Here is an 18,049-nt window from a genome sequence, read left to right as displayed (position 1 = left end):
TCAAGATGTTAGATGCACCTTTCAATCCTGGATAGTTTGCAGTGTTAATGAAGAGGATCAATGTTTACCAGGGACAGACAGAATTTCTAAACATCCCTAAACATCTGCTAATATACTGTGCAAGTATCATCCTCTCCTTTGCATTTATGTGCATTTACAACTTGGCTGTCATTCATGAAAACTGAAGTCACCACAAATAAAGCATAAGCCCTACTATGAGCATCCAAAATGTTGTCTGTGTCTAAAAGTGTAACTTTTAGGTACACAAAAGCAGGCGTTGTGGCATGTCACACAGTTGCTTAAAACAGTGGAGCTTTGCAGGGTGGAGGGAATTATTTAGGGTTAGCCCCTTCCCACATGTTGCAGAAGACAACTCTTATTTAAAAGTGATATTGCTGACTTCAAAGTGCTCAATTCCCTCAGAAGTCCACAAAACAAACTTTCAAGCTCACCAATTACTATGGCTTTGTTGCACTGCCATTCTGTGAAGATTTATGATGGTTGGTGTGTCTGTGTGTGTGTGTGTGTGCGTGCGTGCGTGCGCGTATGTACCCCACCCCCTAAACCCTCCTAACCCCTTTAACAACCTTTTCCGAGTTTGTTACTCTGCCTGCAAATAGGATCCTTCCTTAACACACTCTCTCCCTCTCTCTTCAGACCTGGAACACACGAAGAGCGCCATAAAACTTTAGAAGCTCAATTAGGAGCAACTAAATGAATTTAGCCCACAGAAACTGCGCCTCATTTTGCTCAGTTGCCTTTAAAGTTGCGAGTCGGGAAGTGATGCTTTGTTTACACGAGGCTCAGCTCAGTGGTAGGACATCCATTTTTATTTCGAGTCTCGGAGCTAGGTGCTTTCCTACAGTAAAATCAAGCCCATTAAGGGGGAAAGGGCAAAGTGAGGACTTGTGCCTCAAATCGAAGAAGGGCTTGGGCCAATAATTTACACAGTCACCTGAGACAAGACAATGGAGTTTGAAATCTTCCACCCACCCACCCGCGGAGCCTCTCATGTGAGAAAGGGTGCAAACAAGCCCCAAACAACGACATCCTTGCAGAAAATCAGCGCGAGAAAGTTCAGGCCATCAAAAGTGTGCAGGAAATGGGGTTGGAAGGAAAGTTTGCAAAAAAAATAAAAGGCAGAACGATCGGAGAGTGAGAACGGGAGAATTGGTTAGTATTCACAAGGAGGTTGTAGAAAAGGAGGAGAAAAGTTTGTGCAAACGACCGACGCTGGAAGTTTGGGATTGCCCCCGCTTTTTTTAAAAAAAAAAGAGATATCCGGGAAAGAGATAAAGAGAATTAAATCAGGAGAAAGGATCCACTCGGTTCAAATCTCACCCATGAAGAGGCAGAAGAGGTCGAGACAAACCAACAAAGCTTTCTTGCTGGAGCTTTTGGTCGGATTGTTATTCAAGGCAGTGCTGCCCCCGTTCTTGCTCTCCGGAACGATCGCCTTGTCGTACTTGTAATTCTGCATGTTTTGGTGGGCAGGGGAAACCGAAATCGCCTTTCCAAGCAAGGAATGTCTCCGGGCGACCTGATGGAGAAGGGAGGCACACGGGGGGAAAGCAGAAAATCCAGGCGCTGAAAACGATGCTGCTAGCTGGCTTTTCGCGTCCGGATCTTCGCTTGCTGGAGGAGGAGGAGGAAGAGAAGGCGATGGTCGAGGGGGTCGCAAGCTTTGTTTGGGTCGACTTGCCGCTTAGAATTAAGTTTTCAGACCGCAGAAAGGTCTCCCTTCTTCTCCTCTCGATCGTTATGAAGTCCTGATGAAGACTAATGAAAACTCCTGGGAAAGGATGAGTTTCCAAAAGTTGGGAAGGGGAAAAAAAGTTTTGCACACACACACACAGCGTGTTCTGTGATCCGGCTATTCCCGACCGGCGACCCAGAGCTCGGTTTACTAGCTTAGTCCTTCTCAGCCAGGAGGCTGGTGTGCTTAATGAATTGAGTTGTGGGGGGCGGGCAGAGAGAAGGGCGAGCGTCCAGGAGGACCTCGCCCGCAAGCCGAGCTCAAACTCCCAAAATATGCCGAAGCTGCGCTTTGCCGCTGCTAGCGCCGCCACCGGTACTGTGGGATCGAGTTTGGTTGTATCGCTACTTTTATTTCGTCAGGTCCTTTTTCCACTGTGCGCTCTCCAAGTACAACCCCCTTCTTTAAACTGGCAGATATGATAATTAACTTCGCGGTCGTCCCCGTCCCCCAGCAACTCCACCTCCCGGTGCCATCCCCGCCCGAAGCTGAGAGAAAAGAGGCGAAAGCGACCCAGAAACTCGGCGTGCGAGCGCCCCCAGCGGTGACTCGGAAAGCAACAGCACACCGGTTTTAAGACGGACTGTTTACCCGCAAGCCGCCTGTGGCCAGCGACTATAAATTAACGCACTTCGGTGGGTGTCCCGCCGCTCAAGAAAAGTCTCATGGACTTCAAATCCCATTATCCATAGCCTGAGGCAGACGGTGATCACTTTGTAGCAGGGAACACACGGGGACTGGGATTGTAAAGGGGCTTCTACACATATCGTATTTGGCGGGACACTGGCTTCAGAATCACGGTTTCACAAAAAGCTAAAGAACCTGGGTTCAAATCAAAGGGGCTTGCTTGGCCCCTTTTGATCAGAGGGCTAAAGATAGATTATAATATCCTTTCTTCCTTACAGTTAAGCAGGAAGGGTTTTGGGGAGCCTCTCACAAACTATTTAGTGGGGAATTCTAGGAGTTGAAGTCCACTCATCTCAAAAGGGGTGGCTGAGATTGAGAAATGCTAGTTTAAATAGGTGGCTTAAAATGTTATGGTAGAATCTGGATCCTATGGTAGATAGAATCCCGGGATATTAAAGCCATATCATTCCAAACTAGACTGGTTACTCTGTGTCATATAATATGACATAATTTTGTATTTTGTATGCCATGTTTATATAATGTATATTGGAGGTGGTGACTCTTTGAGAGCTATATGCAGGGGTGGGCTGCTGGGGGTTAGCACAGGTTCAGGCGATCCTCTAGCTAGGATTCTGTCCAGTTCGGTGAACCCCCAAATGCCACCCTGGCTGGCCATGCCCACCCTGCCACCCCCCTCCCCTCCCAGGAGTCTCCACGCTGCCCATTCATCATGCCAGGTAAGCAAGTAGGTGCAGGGCCCGCGCAGAGGCTCTGGGAGTGGGGGGGGGGGAACGCATCTACCAGAGGTTCCAGAACTCCGGAAACAAAACTGTCTCCAGCCTCCAGAGGGCCTCCAGAGCCTGGGAGAAGCAGTTCAAGGAAAGCCTCCAGAGCCTGGGGAGGGCAAAAAGCGCCCCCCTGCCATGGTGCAGGAGGCCGACAGCCATCATGGTCACGCCCACCCAGCAATCAGGCAGCGAACCCGTTGCTGCAATTTTTGAAGCCCACCCCTGGCTGTATGCAATGAAATTTCATTTTAATGCATGCTGATTAGTGTACATTCAAAGTGACAATAAAGTTATTCTAAGTCTAAGTTTGAAGAATGAATCCTCAGACAGAAATAATTTTAAGTATGTGTTAAGTATCTTTATTTCAGCATTATTGCCATATTTACTTATACGACCTCTACAAAATTGGATTTCAGTACACATCAGAGGGCAACATGCATGTGGAGGTTTCATTTAATTGATGATCCATGTCACAAATATTCGTCCTTTTCATTGCATTTCTTTCAAAATAACCTTCCAGGAATTACAGAGAACATGGTGGTCATAATGGAGAACAATATTTGCTTCCAGAGGATCATCTCATGTGGTAACTGTTGCTTCCCGATGCTCCGTTCTCCTTTTTCTTCCTCTACAGCACATGCACAGACACATGGAATAATAACTGGATAGATTTCTTCCTCTAATCTGGTGCTTTGCAGTGCAGCCCTGAGCTAATAACCATTCCCATCATTTGGCATTCCTGTGAGTCATGGTTCCTTTCTGCGGCATACAACTTGCACACCTGGTTTTGGTGTCCCTGGAAACATCATTGGATGTTAATGGCCTTCTGTGTTTTGGAGTTAATGAAAGAGATAATATGAAATCTAGTGAAATTATAATTGGCTTATTTTGCTTCTTATTTTTTAGTTTAAAAAATGTTCGCTGTTGACAATCAGTGCTGCATTATGGTTGATAGACCAGAAAACTACTTCACATTTGTTACAATATGTGAATCCAGTCACAAGGCTGGGTTCACATATATTTTATTAATACTACGGTAGTTAAAAAAACCAGGATGAGACTGAATTTGACATATTGATTTCAGTTAGACACCTTAAAAATATTTGTAAATGAATGTTCACTCAATTGCCTTTGGAAATGAATAATAGCAACTGTCAAATTAGACTGCCTGTCAAATACACTATATTGCCAAAAGTATTCGCTCACCTGCCTTTACTCGCATATGAACTTACTGTAAGTGACATCCCATTCCTAATCCATAGGGTTCAGTATGACGTCGGTCCATCCTTTGCAGCTATAACAGATTCAACTCTTCTGGGAAGGCTGTCCACAAGATTTAGGAGTGTGTTTATGGGAATTTTTGACCATTCTTCCAGAAGCACATTTGTGAGGTCACACGCTGATGTTGGACAAGTTTATGTGGCCTACCACTTCGTGGCTGAGTTGCTGTCGTTCCCAAACACTTCCACGTTCTTATAATACAGCTGACAGTTGACTGTGGAATGTTTAGGAGCGAGGAAATTTCACGACTGGATGTGTTGCACAGGTGGCATCCCATCACAGTTCCACACTAGAGTTCACTAAGCTCCTGAGAGCGACCCATTCTTTCACAAATGTTTGTAAAAACAGTCTGCATGCCTAGGTACTTGATTTTATACACCTGTGGTCATGGAAGTGATTGGAACACCTGATTCTGATTATTTAGATGGGTGAGAGAATACTTTTGGCAATATAGTGTATGTTGGGAAAGAAAATGAAATCTAAAAATCCATTTGTCTTCCTTTCAGAGAGTCGGCATCCTGGAACAGGGCAGTTTAGTCTAAATAAGGGTTATTTGGATTATCCAGATCAACATTAAGCCATAGTTATGTTTCTTTAAAGAGACAGAGACATAGAGACAATCACAACATAGCGGTATTTTGTCTCCTGTGGCGACAGCCTGTATGTGGCAGGACCTTTGTATGCATATTTCATATGTAAAATATTCATCTATGCACATTATATATCTAAAATAATCTGATAACCTACAAGATATTTGTGTGCAGGAGCTGTCTATGTTGAATAAGAGATTTTCCCCACTATAAATCTACCTACTTACTTGATTTGATTTGATTTAACCCAAACATGGTGCTTGTGATGACTAAATCATCCATAAACAATATTTGGTGACATATTCTACTTTTTTAACAAAAATGTTTACTTAAATGGTATTTAAACATACCAATAGAAAGTTGGTATGCTAGAAAACAAACCACCTTTGACATCCTCTGAATTTTGGATGGCTTTGATAAGCAGATAGGCTGAAAATGTGTCTTTGAAAATAAAATGGAATAGCTCTGCTCAGAACCAAAGAAAGAGACTAAATTTAAGGTGAAATATTTTAGAAAGCTGAGAATTTTAAAATCTTGCTCATAAATTAAGTGCAGTTCCAGAAAAACCAAGTGTCTCATTTATATGGGATTTGTTGCATAAGATATACAGAGCAGATACTGTTATCCATTGCACAAATACAATTGCCACTGTTATTATGAAGTGTGTGCAGTCATTCAGGCAAAAATATACATCTATGTGAACTTGGTTCAAATACAGATCATATTCGCCTGTACTTTGTGGCCAAGTACCAACGTAATCTATATTTACAAAAACCAGAAGGAATGTAGCATCTTATTTGCTTGTTAATCTATTTTGCAAAAAAATTTAAAATTTATTTCTTTCACTGAAATGGAGAGAGAAAGCTTTTCAAGACACAGCATGGACACCCAAATAGAATAATTATTGAATCAGGGCACTCCTTTATCGATGTACTGGGAGGGTATGGAACCAAGTTTTCAATTTAGGCACGATTTCTGTACAGGTAGTCCTCAATTTATGACCACAATTGAGCCCAAATTCTTTCTTGTCAAGCGAGACATTTGTTAAGTGAGTTTTGCCCCATTTTACGACCTTTCTTGCCACATTTGTTCAGTGAATCACTGCAGTTGATAAGTTAATAACATGGTTGTTAAGTGAATCTGGCTTCCCCATTGATTTTACTTGTCAAAAGGTTGGTATCATGTTCCAAAGGGTTAATGAAAACAATGAAACACGGAGACGGTTTGAAAATGCAGTTTATCTTCTCAAAGGAAATGAATAAATTGTCAGAGCTGACGCCTGGTGCTCCCCACCACCTTTTATAGTTACTTGGTAATTAGGCTAAACCCCACCCGCGTGTGCACACACCTATCACCTCATGACACAGAGTTAAAACCACCCGGTAATCAATCATGGATTGTTCGCAGTCAGTTATCAGTTCTGGAATGTTCTTAGTGGAAACCTACCGGCAGTCAATCATGAAGAACTTTGTAGAGTTCTCAGCTGGACTGCTTGTGGTGGAGGGAAATCTCCATCTGGTAAGCACAAGTCTTCGCAACTGGCCCAGTTGTCCCCCGCCCGAATGGCAACCAGAGCTGACAGTTGGATCACATGACCTTGGGACATAGCAATGGTCATAAGTATGAACCAATTGCCAAGCATCTGAATTTTGATCACATGATCATGGGATGCTACAAAGGTCATAAGTGTGAAAAATGGTCATAAGTCACTTTTCAGTGCTGTTATAACTTTGAATGATCACTAAATGAACTGTTGTAAGTCAAGGACTACCAGTATATAGGGGAAAAGAACACATTATCCTTGACTGGATTATTCATCTAGCACGTCTCTTAAGCAAACCTCGACTGGTTTGTTCACATGGTACACAATGATTGACATATTGGGATTTGTGTAAGAGCAATTCCCAAATTGTGAGATCACAGTTACATTATTCATTTAGGATTATTATTCTTGCTTATTTTTTTTAACCTCATCTTTAGAAGCTTTTTTTTTAACCTGATCTTTAGAAGCTGCTTGGGAATTATACAGCTTCTTCTATTAAATGCCTGGCATGAGAACAATTCTGTATCTCCAAAGGCAGGACACAGAATTTTTAAATTATTAAGATGGATTTGACTTGTACAATGTAATGGCCTAATGCACACTCCGCCTAATGCTTTTAACATGCCTGTCCCCCCCCCCCCGAATAGAGGGAATTTGAAAGTGACTAGCACAATTATTCACGTAACTCATATACAGTGTTGCAGTGGTGGGTTCCGGATCCCGTTGCAACTGGTACGGTGCAATGGGACCGGACATGCATGTGTACCCACTGCCCGCAATGCTCCAGCTGCTCGGTGGAGCATCATGCATGTGCCTTACGCTTCGTGCGCATGTGCAAATGCCCCAGTCGGCTCAAATAGCGGTAAGGAGAGCAGGCAGGCAGCACCGTACCGGAACGGTACCTGGTGCTCCCAGCAGGCACCGGTATGCCCATACCAGGCGTATCCCACCCCACCGCAGTGTTGTCTTACTAGCATCTGACATTCACTCTCACCTAAAACCATTGATTATTGGTTGTTGTTTCTAGCAGCTTTGACTTGCGGAGCCAAAAATCAAAATCTTCAATAGATTTAGGGAGGAACCTCAGCATTTTCATTCCAAATTAGGGACCTACATAAAAAAATATTTTGCATTTTTTCATACCAATTTCCAGTTAGTTTGATGAGAGAAAATTTCCATCAAAGAAAGAGAGATATGTCTTACAACAGTTTATTTAGTGACCGTTTGGCATTGAAAAAAGTGAGTTATGACCATTGCAGCATCCCCACAGCTCAAATTTTGAACACGTTATCACAGTTGCAGTGTCCCGGGAACATAATCATTTTGTGACCACCTGATAAGCAAAGTCAATGGGGAAGCCAGATTCACTTAACAACCATGTTACTAACCTAACAACTCCAGTGATTCACTAAATAACTGTAGCAAGAAAGGTCATAAAATGAGACCTCAACCCACTTAACAACTGTCTCAATTAGCAGAAGAAATTTTGAGCTCAATTGTGATCATAAGTTGAGGACTACTTGCATTTAATGAGATTCTCATGGGTGCTGTGTAAACTACTTGCCCATTTGCCATATTTAACTGTAACACAACCAAGAGGGATGTGTGTGAATGTTCTGTGCTTTACCTTAAAATCATCTCTCCAACTGTCCACAGTCATTTTGGTTTCCAATATTTCAATTGCAAGCCAACACAAGGTATAATTGGGAACTGCCATCACAGGATTTTTCAATGTAGCTACTACTATCAAAGGGACGGGGTGGCTCAGTGGGTAAGACGCTGAGCTTGTTGATCAGAATGGTCGGCAGTTCGGCGGTTCGAAACCTTAGTGCCGCGGAACAGATTGAGCACCCTTCTTCTGCCAACCTGGCAGTTCAAAAGAATGTAAAAATACAAGTAGAAAAAATAGGAACCACCTTTGGTGGGAAGGTAACAGTGTTCCGTGTGCCTTCGGCATTGACTCATTCCAGCCACATGACCACGGAGATGTCTTCAGACAGCACTGGCTCTTTGGCTTTGAAACGGGGATGAGTACTGTCCCCTAGAGTTGGGAATGACTAGAACATATGTGCAAGAGGAACCTTTACCTTTTTACTATCAGTACTAAAGGTCATGCTTTTCCTTCAACAACCATCTTTCTTCCAGCCGTTTACTGTCTTCTCCTTGGCGTCCCACACTTCAGTTAAATACAAACAGAAGGCATCATCAGGAAGCTCCTTCTAAGAATTTTTTTCCAGATTGGCAATTAAGGAGGTTTGAGAGAGATAAAAACTGTGTGATAAAAACAGTAAAAGCTGCAGCATTCTTCACCAGATTTTGGCTCGATATTAGATTACATCTGACACAGAAATCTAACCTTCATCAGCCTGGATTTGATTGGTCTGTTATTGGCTTGTTTGTGCTAAATGCTGTTAGGTTATTGGGAAGACTCAATTTCTAATCCACTTTTGGCCTTCATAAGTGATTACCCCCTCACTCAGGGACTAACTTATCTCTCACAAGATTATTGCCAGGAAAAAGGAGAAGAAGAACTGTGTATGCCACCTTAGCAACTTTTAAGACTTCAGGACTTCAACTCCTAGAATTCCCATGATGGCTAGTGAATTCTAGGAGTTGAAATCTACAAGACTTAAAATTGCTAGGGTTGCATATCCCTGATGTATGCCCTTATAAGCTCCTAAATAAACAGGATGATGTAAAATCCAACAAATAAACTTTTTAAATTTTGCATTTGGAAAACCTGTGTAAGGATGCAATGCTCATTTAGCCAAAGAAATTTAAAAAAAGTCCTAGATCCCCAAATGTGTTTCTCAAAATTCAGACAGAATCTTTTCTCAGCATCTCCAGAAAGGGTGGCCTTGGACCAACAGTCATTTGGGTGCAAACTATCCAGACTGGCAATGAGCTACAATGCAAGACAAGAAGTATAATTCTGGTATGAAAGAACAGATTCTTGCATCCTTGTGTAGACATGCAAAAGACAATCTGCTTGGGTAAACCAACGTGTATTACTACAGGGCATTGCACAAGGAATGAGACATAAACTCATTTGTTATCCCTCTTATCTAGCATTAACTATTCTACAATGAGGTCCCACAAAACATTAATCAGTTTCAACCCGGTACATTTGAAAACCAATCAGTCAATAAAATAACGCTATCTGAAGAGAGGCTCAATAAGACTATATTTATATTTACATTACTAGCAGTATACAGGGTGGAGCGGGTGGGGTAGAGGTGGGGGTAAGATCCTTTGACAAAGCAATCCCACATAAAGCTCTTAAATCTTTTGTATTCAAGGAAGCTTGCTTCTAGCTTAATACGACATGATTGTAGGCAGAAGGATTGGCCTTCTTTACTAAGGCTAGCTTCTCTGTCATAGATGTGGACAATTATTTGTTTACTTGCTAGGTTTATTCCCTATTTTTTGTTTAGGAGCTCAAGGCAACATAACTAGCATTCTTTCCTTCCACTTTCCCCTAAAAATAACCCTGGAAAGGCCTTGGCTGAGAAAAAGTGGCTGGCCCAAAGTCATCCAGTGACCTTTCGTGAATGAGGGTGGATTTGAACCTAGTTTCCTCAACATCACTCCTACACCTTGACTACGACACCATACTGGGTCTATTTTTGAGGTAAAGTGGTAGAGAACATGCTCTGAATAAACCTAGAATTTATTTATTGAATTAGCAATAATAAAAGAAAATATTGCTAAGATGATTTCAACATTCAATTTATTAAAATGAAACTATCTGTTGGCAGTAGACATATTTTAGAGAAGACTTCCATCGCGATGACTTCCTTCAGTGTCCGACGTGGTAAAGGTAAAGGTTCCCCTGCACAACTGTGCTAGTCGTTCCTGACTCTAGGGGGTGGTGTTCATCTCCATTTCTAAGCCGAAGAACCAGACATTTCCCTTGGTCATGTGGCCAGATTGACTCAATGCCGAAGGCACACAGAGCACTGTTACTTTCCCACCAAAGTGGTCCCTATTTTTCTACTTGCATTTTTTATGTGCTTTGGAACTGCTAGGTTGGCAGAAGCTGAGAAAAGTAACAGGAGCTCACCCCGTTACGCAACGCTAGGGATTCTAACTGCTGAACTGCCAACCTTCTGATCAACAAGCTCAGCGTCTTAGTCACTGAGCCACTGCGTCCCTACAATGTCATGTTATGTCCAACATGACATTGGTGAAATGAAATGAAACTTGATACAAAACAGCACAGCTGTTACATCAGCCTTTCCCAACATGGTAGGTACCATCCCTATGTTAGGCAAACAGCAAACAGCATCATTCACTCCTTGCTCTGGAAGCATCTTTGTGCTCAAAAGTGAAGCTCCCTGATGTGAAATGTGGTTCACTTTTGAATAAATATGTATAAACATGTTGCATTACAATTAGGTCTCAATGGACTTATGATGGGCTGCTTAGGGACCCTTTAAGGTTTTATGGAATCCCCCAAAAGGTACTTATGACTTGTTTTGGAAGTTATGAGGGCCATGGTCATGCCATAGCATTTAGGATGCTTGGCAGCCAGCTCAACTTTATAGCTGTTTGCAGTGTCCCATGGTCACATGACCAAGATTTGTGACCTTTTTTGCTGGTTTCAGCTTTTGGCTTCCAATTTCTGGCAAAAAAAAAAAGGCCATTGGGAAGAATTGATTTATTTAATGACCTCTGCATTTGCTTAACAACTACTGCAAAAAGGTTTTAAAAAATGGGTCCAGTTATGTGATGCCTTGATTTAACAACTGCAACAACCTACAAATGTAATTCCAGGTTCAATTATGGTTGTACTTCGAGGGCTACCTGTAATTCTATGTTTCTTAGACTAAATAATGGGACGCGGTGGCTCAGTGGCTAAGACGCTGAGCTTGTCGATCAGAAAGGTCAGCAGTTCAGCAGTTAGAATCCCTAGTGCCATGTAAAGGATGAGCTCCCGTTACTTGTCCCAGCTTCTGCAAACCTAGCAGTTCGAAAGCATGTAAAAATGCAAGTAGAAAAATAGGAACCACCTTTGGTGGGAAGGTAACAGCGTTCTGTGCGCCTTCAGCATTTAGTCATGCCGCTCACATGACCGCGGAGACATCTTCAGACAGTGCTGGCTCTTCAGCTTTGAAACGGAGATGAACACTGCCCCCTAGAGCCAGGAATGACTAGCACATATGTGTGAGGGGAACCTTTACCTTTAGACTGAATAAGAGTTGCATTTTTTTAACCATTAGGAATAGAGAGAAAGTAGGGGGGGGAGAGTAGATTCTTACCCATATGAGATAAACTGTTTTCCCACAAACCAGCAAAATATTTATACTACATAAAGTTTTAATTCTGTCCCCATAGCAGTTTTTGGAAGACTGATACAAAACCCACAAAACTGATGGGCAAGCTTTATTTGTGCATGGATAGAATTAGGTTGAGCGCACGAAACCATCCCCTCCCCTCCGCCGCCGCTGCTGGTCCATGGAGCCAAAAAGGTTTGGGACCACTACTCTATGAGCTAAGATTGTGCCCCTGTAGACAAGGAGTTATTGAAAGTATACTTCATGTCCTGCTCTGTTGGAGACCCACATTATAATTTCTTACCTGGTAAAATATGCTTGATATTCTGATCTTTATATATAGCTGTTATCAGATCAGTAGGTCTTAGTCACCTGTGCTGTAGCTAAATTTTATAAAATTTAGCTGTAAAATCAGGCAGATTTTGATCATCCGCTTTTTGCATCAATTGTAATATTTTATTTATATTTGTTTTTAAAAGGGGATTTTTGTTGGCAATTTTAGTCTGTGAGCATAATAAAAAATATTCATGCCCTGTTGCCTTATTCCAAATAGGTTTGGAAATTTTTAGTTTCCATATTCCACTTTTAATATGCTAAGGAGAGTTGCAATGTCATGACATATTTGTAGATGAAAGTCAGCCTCCTGGATCCAACAATCATTGTATTTCTGCTGTAAATAGGAACTTGAATCTTGCCAAGATCCTAGTAGATTCTAAAGAATGTATCTTCTATTTAGCACTAAAATAGGCAACATCTCAAAAAGAATATTTCAGAATTTTTTTAGCTTACAATTTATTTTCTTTTCCGGAAATGATGACCTATTAGCCTTATGAAGAAAATAGCAGAAAATTCCAGAGCAATTATTAGAAAGTAAGTGTACAATATCAGAAAATGCATTGATGGTTCATAACCCCGCCCCTACACCAATTCAATATATATTTAAATAGAAAACCAAAGTAGGTTTGCAAGGAAATAGGTCTCTATTATGTGTATTGTCTTGTAGCTATGTGATTGTGATTTGTCATCTTCCCAGCTGTCCCCCAAAACAAAGTCAATTGGGGAAGCTGGATTTGCTTAACTACCACAGTAAAAATAGTTGTGAAATCGGATCTGGTCACATGATTACTTACTAAGCGACTGCCTTGCTTAGAAATTCTGGTGCCAACTGTGGTTATAACACAAGGATTACATATACAATTATTCATTAAAACTACTCATAGGTTCAAATATGCCTCCAATTAATTGAGAATCAAATTTAGCTAAAATTATTGACCCAAATGCATGTTCAGGATGGAAGTGGCAAGATTTGTCATATTTTATTTGTTTGTTTGTGTATATCCTGTATTATTTTTACAAATAACTCAAGGCAGCAAAACATATTCAAACACAGCTTCCTCCTCCTATTTTCCCCACAACACACCAGCAATTCTGTGAAGTGAGTTGGTCTAAGAGAGTGACTGGCCCAAGGTCACCCATGGCCAAATTAGGACTTGAACTCATAGTCTTCCTCTTTCTAGTCTAGTATTTTAACCACTGGACCAAAATGATTCTATTTATCTTATGGGATACTTTCCCATGTCTCTCACATGTGGAGCAGCACCTCCTTTGAATCCCATAAAACATATGCCTCCCATCTAAAAATAAATGTGCTTCTAGACTCAGAAATGTTTTACACATATGTAAGGACTATGCAAAAGTGATTGATTAAAATTGTGATCAGTTAGTAAAACTGTTTTTAATCAAGCTGTACTCTTTTCAGCAGTATCTAGTGTTCCAAATGAAAAACAGACTTGGTTAGTAGTCAATGGGCTGAGTGCAGTTTTTGTCATAGTTAGATTTGGCTTATAGAGATTTTAAAGGGACATGTCAACTTTAAATAAATGGCAATAATTTCAATCAATATCTAATTATAACTAAATGTAAATCCAGTACATTGATTTAATATTTTGGAATCCTTATGAAAAAGATTTTCATGACATTTGATGGGAATTCTATCCAAATAAGCAATGGAAACACGATCATACTTCGTAGATGTGATCCTATGAATATTTCTCAACAGCCCTAAACTTTTGGTACAAAGTGAGACAATATAATGTGTCTCATTATATGAGTCTGAGTGGAACATGGTTAAATGATGTGCTATATGAAATGAAATACATAATCCTGCATGATCTAATCAAATAGTCAAAACTTTAATTCATGGTTGAATTTTTTAAACAGAAATCATTACTATATACAAGCAATCCTTGACTTGCAATCATTTGTTTAGTGACTGTTCAAAATTACAATGGCACTGAAAAAAATGACTTATGGTTGTTTTTCACATTTACAATCATTGCAGCAACCCCATGGTCATGTGATCAAAATTTAGATGCTTGGCAACTGGCATGCATTTATGACTGTTGCAGTGTCCTGGACAATAAGCCATAAATCAAGGACTACCTATATGCCCAGAAAAGATATAAAATACGAGACCTGAAGAATGTCTTACTAAACTCAGCTAAATTCATATAATTGTATAGTTCACAATTTTCAGAGAGGGTCAATTTTATATGTGACATCTTTAAGGGGGTTAGTTTTATTAACTGGTTTTATTAGCAATCAATCAATGGAACAGCTTGCCTTCAGAAGTTGTGGGTGCTCCATCACTGCAGGCTTTTAAAAAGAGACTGGACAATCATTTATCTGAAATGGTATACTCGAGCAGGGGTTGGACTAGAAGACCTCCAAGGTCCCTTCCAACTCTATCATTCTATGTTCTATGTTATCGGCAATCCTCATATTACTAATGGTCCCTTCATCTTCAAAATAAAGTGCCATTTACTCTGATACTTCTCTATTTCATCTTCAAAAAAACCCCAACCCCCAAACATGAGCTGTTACCAAACCGAATGTAGGGCTATCTGACAAAGGAATTCATATACATAGCGATTTGAAGTTTCTTTCTGTTTTATGGATTGAATCAGATTTTTCTTCCCCCTTTATGGAAGCAGTTGAAATTTGGCAAGCCTTTTTATCAACTCAAACAGAAGGAAATGCTACCATCTAGTGCTTCCACATATTAATGCAATAAAAGTAAATGTCTTGATTAAATCTTGAATACATTATTAGTCAGGTTTTAATCTTAGTCTCCGTAAAAGCATATGCTCTAAAACAAAGCTGAGAAACTTACAGCTTGCTTCAGACTTTGAAAGACCTTGGAGGAGCAGAATATTGATTTTGGCCTCTCATTTCCTCATACATTCTTTATGCTCACTGGCAGAGATTCCACACAACCACTCAAGCTGTTTTTCTTTAGTCTATTAAAACCAGTAACTAGTAAAATTGTTTTATATATTTTAATAGATTTGTTATGTGGCCTTGCATTGACTGATATATTTATTGAAAATAGAGAGTACTGAGACCTTCCCGTGGTCATGAGCTTTCAGATTATTTGTTGTGATCTAATTATTTGATATTCTGATGTTTCAACAGAAATTGTGTCTGACATCTTCCAGAGCTTCAAAATATCCATAATTACCAGCCAGAAGGAAGGAGAATGGGGGAGAGAAAGAGACTAGACTAAAGGTAGAAAAAGAAGCTGTGCAGAGAATAGATTAAGAAGAAAATTTGATTTATCTAAGCATGAGATAAGACTACAAAAACATATTATTTACCTATTTTTAAAGGGTTGCTAAATTCTGATTTAACTTGAATCACATACACTGTATTGCCAAAAGTATTCGCTTACCTGTCTTTACTCATATATGAATTTACTGTAAGTGACATCCCATTCCTAATCCATAGGGTTCAGTATGACGTCGGTCCATCCTTTGCAGCTATAACAAATTCTATTCTTCTGGGAAGGCTGTCCACAAGGTTTAGGAGTGTGTTTATGGGAATTTTTTACCATTCTTCCAGAAGCACATTTGTGAGGTCAAACACTGATATTGGACGAGTTTACGTGGCCTACCACTTTGTGGCTAAGTTGCTGTCGTTCCCAAACACTTCCACATTCTTATAATACAGCTGACAGTTGACTGTGGAATATTTAGGAGCGAGGAAATTTCACGACTGGATTTGTTGCACAGGGGGCATCCTATCACAGTTCCACGCTGGAATTCACTGAGCTGAGAACGACTCATTCTTTCACAAATGTATGTAAAAACAGTCTGCATGCAGGGCCGGATTTTCCTATAGGCTAACTAGGCTTCAGCCTAGGGCCTCAAGATCAAGAGGGGACTACATTCAAATTGTTAGCAAAATTAAAATTACACTATTCTAAAAACAGTGAACACTAAAACACTGAACCGAAAATAAGGAGAAATTCTACGCATATGACTAATAAACAAACATAAAAATGTATTGGTTAAGATCGTTCCAGCGCCGCGGCAGTTGGGGAGCCTGCCCACATTCCCGGCACCGGCAGTCGGGCGAGAGGCGCAGCCGCTCCCAGTAGCCGCCCCGTTGACGCGGAGCCCAACAGCGGCCAGGCAGGTGAGGGCAAGGGGGCCGAGCCAGGCAGCTGAGCACAGCAGGGGAGGCAGCTGGCCTCGCTGCCTTTTCCGCAGAGCAGAGCCGCCCTCCGTCGGGAGGCCAGCTATATATATTGATATATATCACAGTAATGATGTATTTTATTGTCCCTCATGTAATTTACAAACTTAAAAACGGGAGGTGAAAGGGCCTCATAAGTGGAATAGCCTAGGGCTTCTTTTCATCTAAATCCGGCACTGTCTGCTTGCCTAGGTACTTGTTTTTGTACACCTGTGGAAGTGATTGGAACACCTGATTCTTATTATTTAGATGGTGAGAGAATACTTTTAGCAATATAGTGTATGTATGTAAATTCTGCTAATTCTCGTGATGTATCTTTCATCCCTGGCTATTGAAGTCCAACAAAGAATCTTCTTAGATTCATCAGTTGGCAACGACATGGACTGCATGGAATATAGAACTGAAGGAAGCACTGAAGAACAACATTTACACCTTTTGCATATTAACTCCAAGGATCTTAAAGAGATGGAACAGATATCACCCCTTTGAAATTGGGGGAAAAGTTAGTCAATACTCAATCACTCAGACAACCTTTATTTTCTAGATCTTTCTTTCTAATTCAGTGTCTATAAAAACCCAGTAGGATAAACAAACTAAACTATCAACCGTATGTATGTATGTATGTATGTATGTATGTATGTATGTATGTATGTATGTATGTTTATATGTGTTTATATCAAAATAATTGCAGCTAAATGTGTATTATATTCACTAGTGTTGTCTATATAACTATAAAATCTGTATGATTTTTCAGATGCTCTGTTGTGGTTATTATAACTCTTTAATTTGCAACACAGTTTATATGTTCAATGAAGAATTTGACTTCAGTTTAAACCAAACACTTTTAGAGTTTGTATAATCATGTTTATAAAATAATTATATTGGTTGGGATCAGTAAGTGATGGACATATTTATGTGATGTGACTTATTTCCATTCTACAGCCACTATAACCCTCTGTGACTGTACTGTAGTAAGCAAATACACAACTCAGTATATTATAAAACATTAATTTATAATATGATTATAAACCATGGTTTGTTTTAACCATGGTTTTTGAACAAGCATTAGTTCCCCTGCTTAATTCATAACATTCAACCTTAAACTATGATTTAACAACAATTGCCTGGCTTACAATTGCTGAAAGTGAAAATCTGGCAATAATTACTATGGCCAAAAGTTAAATTTTCATCATAAAAAGAAAGGATAAAGATAGATAAGGTCATGATGAGTATTTTTTTAAAAAAATGGTATTATCAAACATTTCCAAGCTACAGAAGAACTGATAATTTTATCAAAATCATTTGTGAATAAAAACTTGCTTATTCATTGTTACACTGCATTTAAAACAATTACTATTCTGCCTGGACAACTTAATATACCTTTTACTACTTAAGTCAAAGTTTTTTACTTTCTCAGTTTCTATTTCAATAAATATCTATATTTTGAAATTAATCTCTTGTGGCATCCATGATAGTTCAGCTGTCAAATATAAGTGTTTAGAGCCAAATTAGACTAAATATGGCAGGCTATTATTTAAGGCAGAAAGGAGAACAAATTAGTAGACATTGTAGCAGAAATAAACATTGTAGGTCAAAATTTTGTGTGTGTGTGTGTGTGTCTTTTTCATGTAGTTGCAACTACATATAGAACT

At 40.1% G+C, this 18,049-nt stretch overlaps 1 protein-coding gene across 1 annotated transcript in view; it reads right to left on the bottom strand.

Moving 5' to 3' along the window:
- Positions 1–2,136, bottom strand: part of PLPP3 (phospholipid phosphatase 3) — an 83,091-nt gene extending 80,955 nt beyond the window's left edge. The window contains exon 1 of the mRNA XM_014055515.2: positions 1,342–2,136. Within this exon, the coding sequence (XP_013910990.1) occupies positions 1,342–1,480 (139 nt within the window). The 5' untranslated portion in view covers positions 1,481–2,136. The remainder of the gene's footprint in view (positions 1–1,341) is intronic.
- Positions 2,137–18,049: the final 15,913 nt, after the last annotated feature.

This window comes from Thamnophis sirtalis, unplaced genomic scaffold (assembly GCF_051295495.1).
Source record: "Thamnophis sirtalis isolate CommonGarterSnake01/CBP01778 unplaced genomic scaffold, rThaSir2_p1.2 scaffold_7, whole genome shotgun sequence".
NCBI classification, from domain to species: Eukaryota; Metazoa; Chordata; class Lepidosauria; order Squamata; family Natricidae; genus Thamnophis; species Thamnophis sirtalis.
The sequence above is the reverse complement of the archived record's forward strand: the minus strand, read 5'-3'. Positions and strand labels throughout refer to the sequence as shown.